At 48.7% G+C, this 9,839-nt stretch overlaps 1 protein-coding gene across 4 annotated transcripts in view; it reads left to right on the top strand.

Moving 5' to 3' along the window:
* Positions 1-4,712: 4,712 nt before the first annotated feature.
* The window catches only part of KIF3A (kinesin family member 3A), a 44,783-nt gene continuing 39,656 nt past the window's right edge, over positions 4,713-9,839 (top strand). For 2 of the 4 annotated variants that reach the window (XM_028527166.2, XM_028527164.2), the window contains exons 1-2: positions 4,745-4,897; positions 7,042-7,315. In XM_028527166.2, coding sequence (XP_028382967.1) covers positions 4,892-4,897; positions 7,042-7,315 — 280 coding nt within the window. In that variant the 5' untranslated portion in view covers positions 4,745-4,891. Of the gene's footprint in view, positions 4,898-7,041; positions 7,316-9,839 lie in introns of all 4 variants that reach the window. The other 2 variants (XM_028527167.2, XM_028527165.2) reach the window with 2 other exon arrangements.

The raw sequence follows: 9,839 nt of genomic DNA, 5'->3' as shown, positions 1-9,839 counted from the left end.
CGTTTCCCCATCGGTGGGCTCCCACAGTCCGACAAGCCTGAGGAACGGACAGCAGAGATCCTGGGAAGTTAATAACTTCCCAAAATGCCCACCGTTCCCAGGTACACGAGGAGCTCAAGTGCTCCACGGCGTTCCACCCTCACGCCCCCCAAAGCAGCACAGAGTGGCCTCCCAGGGGTGCAGACCTCCTCTTCTTCCTTCACCTCCACAGCAAGTCCCGAGGAAGCGACCGTGACCATGTGGAGTCAGCCTGCTTTTATCTGCAGTCTGGGACGAGCGACTGAGTAGTAGTACATGAATGCCAGAAACAAACCATAACACACTGTGTTCTGTTTCTTCAAGAAATTTTTTTCCTTTTTTTTTTTTTTAAGTGGCTGTTTGTATTCCTCCACAAATCAGTCAGTGCCAGTTTTAGATCTGACCAGCGGGAGGGCTCCTGATCTCAGAACCACGGATGACTTCTCTCTTCGTCAGAGGGCTGGCTGGCGTGGAGGTGACACTGGCTCAGGGGAGGCGCAGTCCGTGCCGGGCTCGCCCAGACAAGCACACCCTACTCATCACACAGGAAGGCCTTTCCCCACTAGGTCCTCTCAAGCTCCCCAAGTCCACCCCTGACAACCCCACGAGACTGCCGGAACGCACAGGGGTGGGGTGTGGAGAGGTTAGTGCTGAGCGCAGGAGAGGGCCCCTCTCCGAAGCAGCAGTGGGAAGCAGAGGTCCGTTTCCGCCCCGACCCCCACCCGTCACCTTCCCTCAGAGGACTCCCTGCCTTCGCTGGCACCAGGAGTAGGCAGAAGGTAGAGCCAGGCGAGAAGTGAAAGATTTCTCCAGCCGCAGGAGCTGCAACACGACTTCCTGGAAAGTGTCCCCGACCTCCACCTGTTGAAAAGGGGGCGTAGGGACGGCAGGGAAGGTGGTCGGTGGCCGGTCTTGGTCCACCAGTGGCAGGAGCCACCTGTGTAAGGGGAGCAGCCCCTCCACCTTAGATCGCGGCGGATGCAGCGCCTCGCCCTCGCCCACCAACTCGGCGATGCGTCCGCCTTCCCGCGCCGGTGTTGCGGCCTAAGGAGAGTCCGGAGACCCACCCAGGCCCTTTTCGCAAGCACCTACTCAAAAGCGCCCCCCTACCAGTGGGGTCCTGCGTCCTGACTCGTTTGGGGACACACCTGGGGTAGGTCCCGGCCTCCAGGGTGCTGTTCATTCGAGCGTGGGTGCAGGTGGCATCCGGCGCATCCTTGTGCCCATGAAGTCGGGGACGCAGGTGCTCCCCGGAGGGCCCTGCTGCGGGGGCGGTACCTGGGGGTAGCCACCCCGCCATAGGCGCGCCTCCCACCCAGGGCTAGTTTCAGACGGGCGACCAGCCGGCACTCGTCCGGAATGCCCGCCGAGTCACAAGGCACCAGGCCGCGCTGGGGTAGCTGGGGTGGCGGCGGGAGCAGAAGGCTAATAGCTGTTTCATTCAGGCGTCCGCCAGGACCAGGGACCGACCTTTCTCCTCCCGGGCGGCGGGCTCCGGCGGGAACCGGGCGTCGGAGGCCACGGCGGGCGCCGGCTCACGGGTTTGGATGCGGCTTGGCGGAGCTTTTTATAACCTAACTCCCGGACTTCGGCTCTGGGTCGCCGTGGCGCGGGCAGGTGGGACCACCCCAGCCTGGCCAGGAGCTGCCCTTGGCACAGGCTGGCCCTTCCGTGACACTTGCTGCTGTGCGGAGGAGCGCAGACGTGGGACACAGCGGAGGGAACTCGCAAGTGAGTGAGGGACCCTTCTCGCCCTGCTCTCGCCCCCCCCCCCCCCGCCCCCAGCGCCTCTTTGCCCACCGGAAGCCCACGTCTCAGGCTCGCGGAGTCTGGAGCCGGGATGGGGCGGCTGGTGACGGTGCGGGCCCTGAAGAGGGGCGCGGGCCGCACCCCCGGGCTCTTTCCTCAGTCAGACAGGCTTGGGAGGAGTCCCCCACTCCCGGGGTCACCTCGTGCCTGCGACTTGACCTCCCAGGGTCTCGATTACCGCTTCTCTCTTAAGAAAAAAAAAAAGTCATTATCTCCCTCATAAGATCGTTCATTCATTCATAGCTTTTTGTTTTCCCATTCAGCAGTATTTATTGAAGGCCTACAATGTCTTAGGCGCTGGGACATAACAGTGCATAAAATAGACATGAACTTATATTTTAGTCTGGAAAGACAGACAAAAAACATGAGAAGAATACTTGCAAACCCCACAGTTCCACTCCTAAGTGTATGCCCAACAGAAATGCGTATGTGTAGCCCTGGCGGGCGTAGCTCAGTGGATTGAGCGCGGGCTGGGAACCAAAGTGTCCCAGGTTCGATTCCCAGCCAGGGTACATTCCTGGGTTGCAAGTCAGACCCCCCAGCAACTGCACATTGATGTTTCTCTCTCTCTCTCCCTCCCTTCCCTCTCTAAAAATAAATAAATAAAATATTTTTAAAAAAATGCGTATGTGTGCACCCAAAGGCACCTGCTAATGTTCAGAGCAACAGTATTTTTTAAAAAGATTTTATTTATTTATTTTTAGAGACGGGGAACAGAAGTAGAAAGAGAAGGAATCATCAATGTGTGGTTGCCTCTCTCTGGAGACCTGGCCTGCAACCCAGGCATGTGTCCTAGACAGGAAATTGAACTGATGACCCTTTGGTCCACAAGTCCACACTCAATCCACTGAGCTATGCCAGCCAGGGCCAGAGCAACACTATTTGTAAGAGCCCTAAACTGGATATAACCTAAATGTCCCTCAATAGTTAAATGAGATAAATCGTGGTATATTCACACGATGGTATATCCATACAATGGAATATTGTTCAGCTATAAATATTAATGACTGCTATACGCTACAATAGAAATGAAGCCTGAACACATTATTCTAAGTGATAGAAGTCATTCACAAAAGGCCACATAGTATATACTTCCATTTATAATAAGTGTCTGGAATAAGCAAATTTATAGAGACAGAGAGTAGATTGTTGGTTGCCTAGGGCTGGGATATTGGCAAGGGGGCAGAGCAAGGGGGATGGCCACTATGAGCATAGAGTTTCTTTTTGGGGTGATGAAAATGTTTAAAATTAATTGTGGTTATGGTTGCACAACTCCATATATGTAGCAAAAACCATGGAGTTGTACAACTTAAATCGATGGATTGTATTATGTGATTATATCTCAGTAAAGTGGCCATATGTATATATGAAATGTATATCATATATATGGTGTATCAGATGGTGTAAGTACTACAGAAAAAGGTAGGAAGAGGAGATAAGACTGGGGTTGAAGAGTGGAATTTTAAGTAGATCATAGCAGTGCTCACTTTGAAGATGATGTGTGATCAAAGACACTCTGAAGGAGCTGAGGGGGTCAGGCCTCCTTCTAGGCACTCATCTAGGGGGAGAGCTATCCAGGGCCTGGGTTTGGATCTGGGCTTTGTCACTGTCCATATGTATGACCTTGGACAAGTGACTTAATGGCCTCGTGCCTCAGTTTTTTAATCTGTAAAATAGTTATTCCTATTTTCTATTAAAGTGACCAATAGTACATATTTTAAAAGGTCATAATGTGTCTTAAATTAATTTTAAAAAGGAAAGTAAAGCACTTAGAACAGTACACTGGAACTAAATAAAGTGCTTTATAGTTATTTTTATTAGCTCCTCCTGCAATGCATTTGCATTTGAAGGTAGAAGCCTGCCTGTATCGTCATGGATCCAGCAGACAGGTGGGACTGGGGTAGAATACGGAGCAAGGGGTAAGACTGTAGCACAGCGAGAGGGTTTGTAACTTTCACTCTGTGAGATGGGAAATCATCGACAGGTTTGAAACAGAGAAAAGATACTCTTGCTCATGTTCTAGCATTATCACTCTGGCTTCTGTGTTGAAGCGGATTAAGAGGGGGTGAGGATGCGGGCACAGAAAGTGGTTTCTGAGCCATTGTGGTGATACAGGTGAGAAATGGTGGTGGTGGTGAGAAGTTGTCAGATTCTGGTTCTCCTCTGAAGATAGAGGCAACGAGCTGTGTCGAAAGACTGGATATTGTGCATGAGAAAGAGACGGGTTTTGACCCAAGGAATTGCCAGAATTCACGTCCATTTGTTGTGATGACGTTTTTTGACGTTTGTGGCAGGTAGGGGTTAGAGATGGAGACTGAGGGAGGGATGGAAATCAACCTTTCGGGTTTGGACATGAAAACTTGAAATGCCCATTATGTATCCAAACAGAAGGGCGTCCAGGGAAGAGGTTCAAACAAGAAAGACAGCAGATGGATCATTTGTTCTTTCTCAAATGTTTACTGAAAACCCACCCTGTTCCAGGTCCTATTCTGGGTCCCATTCTAGGTTTCGGAGATCCTTGAGAGAATGTCAACAAAAGCCCCTCACGACTTCACCTTGGTGAGAGGTCATAGACAAGTCGGCCACCAAGCGCAGTAATGCATGTGAAGTCTTTAGCTCTCCAGATGCGGCACAATGCACAATTGCTATAGTTTTCCTTTTTAAAAATATTAGAGTATTGCAAGGGCCAGAAGATGGGGCTTGCGATAGGAATCCTTCCTTTTCCCCATCGGTGACACCCAGATATCCCCTCCTCAATACCGGCCAGATTTCTAGCGCAAAGGAATGGCAGCATTGCGCAGGCGCAGCTGCAGTCCGGCGTCCTAGGAGACAGACTCCGCGCAGGCGTAATTGAAGAGGCCCGGGAAGTCTCAGGTTGGGGGGGGGGAATGGGCGGGGCGAATTTGGACTGCGCCTGCGCGCAGTGCCCTGTCGCTCTGAAGAGCCGCAGTCTTGAGAGCGCCAAGGCGGCGTTTCGGTAATCTTTGGCCAACCTCTCCGGCGATCCGGCGTTGTAGGACTGCACCCTGGGCGGAGACGCCCACCGGCACGGGAGGGAGCCACAATGCCGGTGAGGAGAGTGGCTCAGGCACCGCGGTTCATCCTCATCTCCGCGGCCTGGCCCGGGGGCGCGGCCGTTGCCATGGAGGCGTGGAGCAGGAGGGTGGCCCGGGTGGGGTGGGGTGGGGCCCGGCCACGCTGCGGGTTGCTCGGGAGGCGGACGAGTGGGCCCGTGGCGCCCGGGCGTCGGGCTGGCTTTGGGAGGGACCCAGGGAAGGCCCCGCTGTCTTCCCTGCTGCCTTCCTCGCTGCTGCATCCTGTAGGGCCTGCGCTGCCTGACATGAAGGCGCTGTGCCAGAGGATGCGCTCTCGCTGGCAGCGCTGCGGGTCGGGAGTCTGGGAGCGGCCGTGGGGCATCGGTTTGGGATGCTCCGCTCCGGTAGGATCTCCACGCAGCGGAGCCACCGGAAGGCATCAAAGGGGGGGCTGCCTACCCCCCACTCCAGGCCCCGACTCGAGCTGTCATTGCTCTTGTGGCGCCTTAGCGTACAGTGCAAGAATGCTACCCGTAGGTGTCTTTGTGTGTGAGGAGGTCGGGAGCGGGTGCTGGTCTATTTGTCTTGTAGGACTTCCTAGGTTGTTACCGTGCATTTAGTAAGGGGGCGTCCGTAGTCCAGTGTAGGGGACATGGAGAACATCTGAGCCGTGGCCGGTTATTTGCTCGTTAGGAGGCCTTGGACAATTATTTAATCTTTCTGGGCCTTTAGTTCCCATATAATTTAACCTTTCCTCTTGGGGCTTTGTCAGGATGAAATAAGATACTGCTCAGGAGATTGGAAGGACAGTGCTTGACATTTAGCATTAAATGTGCAGTATTTGTTCCTTGTCCTTGCTTTCAAGTTGTTTGTCAATTCATTGAACACATATTGGGCACCAACCACATGTTAGCCATCGGAGATTGAGAAACTCTCTATTTTGAGCAATATTGAGCAAAACCAGACTGGTTTTTAAACTTGGGAAGAAAGAAGCTAGCCTTCTTGGGCAGCGGTGAAAACAGACATATTTAAGAGACAAGACACCACATTAATGGATTCAGTAGGTGGTAAACATTAGGTAGAAGTGGATTCTGGTGAATTGTAAAGTGTTGCCATGTAGGAATGCTGGCTTACAGCTGTCAGATCATCCTTTTTTTCCAAGAAAATTTTAAATTGTTATTTTGTAAAATTTTTAAATTTTAACAACTAATACAGAAAATTTTTAAACACTATGAGCCAAACAAAAGACACTTGTGGGCTGAATTCAGCCCCTTGATTACCCGTTTGCAACCTCTGGTGTAGACAGAGAGAAAGACAGACACATAGTGAAATAATGAGCAATCAAAAGTGGAGTTACAACCAGGTGTAGAAGGAGTGAGAAAGGCACTCTCCGGGCCTACATAGGCAGACCTCGTTTTGTTCTTTGCCTTATTTTGCCTCACAGATATTTCGATTTTTCTTGTACAAATTGAAGACAAGACCTTTCATCAACAAAAATGGCATGACTCCCTCAGTTGCCATACTCACTTTTTTATATTCCTTGATTTATTGTTGTGGTTTGGAACCGAACCTTAGGTATCTCCAAGGTATGTCTGTGCTAGGAGTTGACCTACTCAGGGAGGTCTGTGCAGATGGAGTGGTTATTGCGCTGAAGTCTGCAGGATAAATGAGGAGAGTGAGGGATGTTCCAGGCAGAAGGAGCAGCACATGAAAAGGCCTGTGGGGAGAAGGATCACGGTGATAAGAGAGGGCCCAGAAGAAAGCCGGTGTGGCTGTGGCTAAGAAAGCCAAGCAGGGTAACTTGCAAGGGAAGACAGGAGAAGTAGACTTGGAACAGAGCCAGATCCTACAGAGCATCTTAAGGATTTTTTTCAAAAAGATCTTACTGATTTTTAGAGAGAGGGGAAGGAAGGGAAAGAGGGAGAGAAACATCTATATGTGAGAGACACATCGATCTGTAGCCTCAACCTGGCTGGCAGCCCAGACATGTGCCATGACCAGGAATCAGACTGGCGACCCTCATTTGTGGGATGACACCCAGCCCACTGAGCCTCATCAGTCAGGGCTATATTCTTGATCCCAGTTGTTAACTATGTTCACATGTGTTTTCCTACAAGTAGGAAACTTGGAGGAAGGCAGGGATTTTTTTTTCATTATTTGTAAATGTTTTCTCCACCAGATCAATAAATCAGAGAAGCCAGAAAGCTGTGATAATGTGAAGGTGGTAGTGAGGTGCCGGCCCCTCAATGAGAGAGAGAAATCCATGTGCTACAAGCAGGCCGTCAGCGTGGATGAGATGAGGGGAACCATCACTGTGCACAAGACTGATTCTTCCAACGAGCCTCCCAAGACGTTCACTTTTGATACAGTTTTTGGGCCAGAGAGTAAACAGCTTGATGTCTATAACCTAACTGCAAGACCTATTATTGATTCTGTTCTCGAAGGCTACAATGGTGAGTGCTTTATGTAGTTCCTTTTTTAAAAAGAACGTTATCAAGGTATTATTAGTACCAGGTAAATTCACCCCTTGTAACTATAGTTTGATGAGATGTAGTAAATACACACAGTTGTGAAAGTATCGCCACAATTCAGTTCATCACCCCGAAAGTTCCTCAGGTCCATTTGCTACCCCACTCCAAGGCCACCGTTGACCTGCTGTCTGTTTATGGTTTCGACTTTCCTCAAAATTTCATGTCAGTCAGATCATTCACTATCTTATCTTTCTTATGTTTTCTTTCACTCAGCACGATGTTTTTGAGGGTCATCCGTGTCGTGGCGGCTATCAGCAGTTTGTTCCTCTTTAGTGCTAAATCAGACCCCGTTGTATCAGTGTACTACCGTTTATGATATTTGTTGGAAATCTGGATGTTCCCCTCTTTTGGCTATTGTAAATAGTGCTACTGTAAACATTCTTTTTAAGTCTTTGCACAGATAGCTTTTAAGGTTTCTCTTGGGTAGATACCTAGGAGTGGGACTGCTGGATCATACGGTTAGTGCCGAGCTTTTGAAGGAACTGCCAGACTTTCCCCAGTGGTAACTCAGCTACCTTTCTCCACACCTGCACCATGTGGGAACCCCCAGTTTCCTCACGTTCTTACCAGCATTTGGATGGTCAGTCCTTCTCATTGTCGCCACTCTAGAGGGTCTGCAATGGCTCCTCACTGTTTTAACTTGTACTTCCCCAGTGACTAACAGTGTTGAGTACAGCTGACCCTTAAACCTTGCGGGGATGAGGGCTGCCGACCTCTCACGGTCAAAACTCTGTATACGACTATCACATGCTAGTCATTCATGTAGCTAGCTTCTTTGGTACAATAGCTCTTAAAGTACTATGCTCATTTTTAAATTTGGTGCTGGTCTTAATGAGTCCTGCTCTTTGTATAGTCTAGATTCAAATATTTTGAAAGCATTTTCTCCCAGTCTGTGGTTTCTGCTTTCATTCTCTTAATGGTGTTTTTTGAAGAGAAAGTTTTGAATTTTGATTGAGTCCAGTTTGTCCGTTTTTCCTTTTTATCATCATACTTTTGGTGACATGGCTAAGAAACTTGTCAAACCAAAAACCACAAAGATTTTCTCCTATTTTTTTTAAGTTTAAATTTTACTTTTTGATTACAGTTTACGTTCAGTGTTATTTTGTATTGGTTTCAGGTGCACAGCATGGTGGTTGGGTAATCCTATACTTTACAGTGTTCCCCCCAGTATTTCCAGTACCCACATGGTACCATACATAGTTATTATAGTATTATTGACTAGATTCCCTGTGTTGTACAAAATCTCATCACTTTTGATAGGTAGCAATGAGAATGTATTAATAAAGTCATCCCTAAGTTACTCCTTTTGTGGCCTGCTAAAGAATTACAATTTGCTTTTATAGTTGAAGATGTGATATGGAATACATACCAAAACTCTTCAATTTCAAATGGGTTATAGGCTACATAAAACAATTTCTGCTTGAATGGAAGTCCTATTGAATACATCAAGCTTACAGTGAATATTTGACAACATCCATTTATTCAAGAAACATTGTTTACTGTTCATGGTACTTGGGGCCTCAGCACTAAAGCCCTGTCATCAAGAAGCTTAGATTCTAATGGGGCAGATAATACGATAAGTAAATTTTATTGTATGGTAACTAATAAGTGCAAAAGGGAAAGATAAAGAGGGACAGAGGATAGGAAGTTTTGGGAAGAGTTCAAAATCTCAGCCTGTGTGGCCAAGGACGTTCTCTCTAAGAAAGAGCCCTAAGGGCAGAGCTCTGAGGAAAGCGGGGCTACCTACCCGTGCAGACAGCGGAGGGGGGCACAGTCCAAGCAGAGGAACCAACGACAGGCGCAGATGTGCCTGTCGTGCTCTAGGAACGGGAAGAGGCCGGAGGAGTTAGCGCCAGGGGAATGGGTCCATGTGCGCTAGCCAAGGTCGGAGAGGTCACCAGGCCGAGGGGCTCTTGTGGGTGTTGTGGGCCAGAGAAAGGGCCTTGGACCGGCCTTCCCCATGTGTGAGATTCTCCTCTTTTCTGTCTAGAAGTTGTAAACATTTTAGGCTTTACATTAAGGCCTGTGCTTCATTTTGAGTTCATTTTTATATGTGGTATGAAGTAAGAGTCTAAGTTCTTTCCTTCCTTATCTTTTTCCTTCTTGCCTGTGGATATCCAGTTGTTCCAGCACCATTTGTTGAGAAGACCATCCTTTCCTTAGGAATTAACTGGGTGCCTTTGTTAAAAATCAGTGACCGCAAGTGTGTGGGCTTATTTCTGGGTTGTCTGCTGTGTTCCATGTCTTTCCTGTCCTGACCACTGTGGCTTTACAATGTGTTTTGAAATTAGGCAGTGCATGGTCTCCAACTTTGTTATTCTTTTTCAGAATTATTTGGGCTTTTCTGGGGTCCTTTGCATTTTCATACAAATTTCAGGATCACTGGATCCATTTCCACCAAAAAACCTGGGATTTTGTGGAATCGTTATTCTGCCAATGTTGAATC

This window comes from Phyllostomus discolor, chromosome 13 (assembly GCF_004126475.2).
Source record: "Phyllostomus discolor isolate MPI-MPIP mPhyDis1 chromosome 13, mPhyDis1.pri.v3, whole genome shotgun sequence".
Lineage (NCBI taxonomy): Eukaryota > Metazoa > Chordata > Mammalia > Chiroptera > Phyllostomidae > Phyllostomus > Phyllostomus discolor.
Note: the sequence above shows the minus strand (reverse complement) of the source record. Positions and strands in the feature narration are given on the sequence as shown.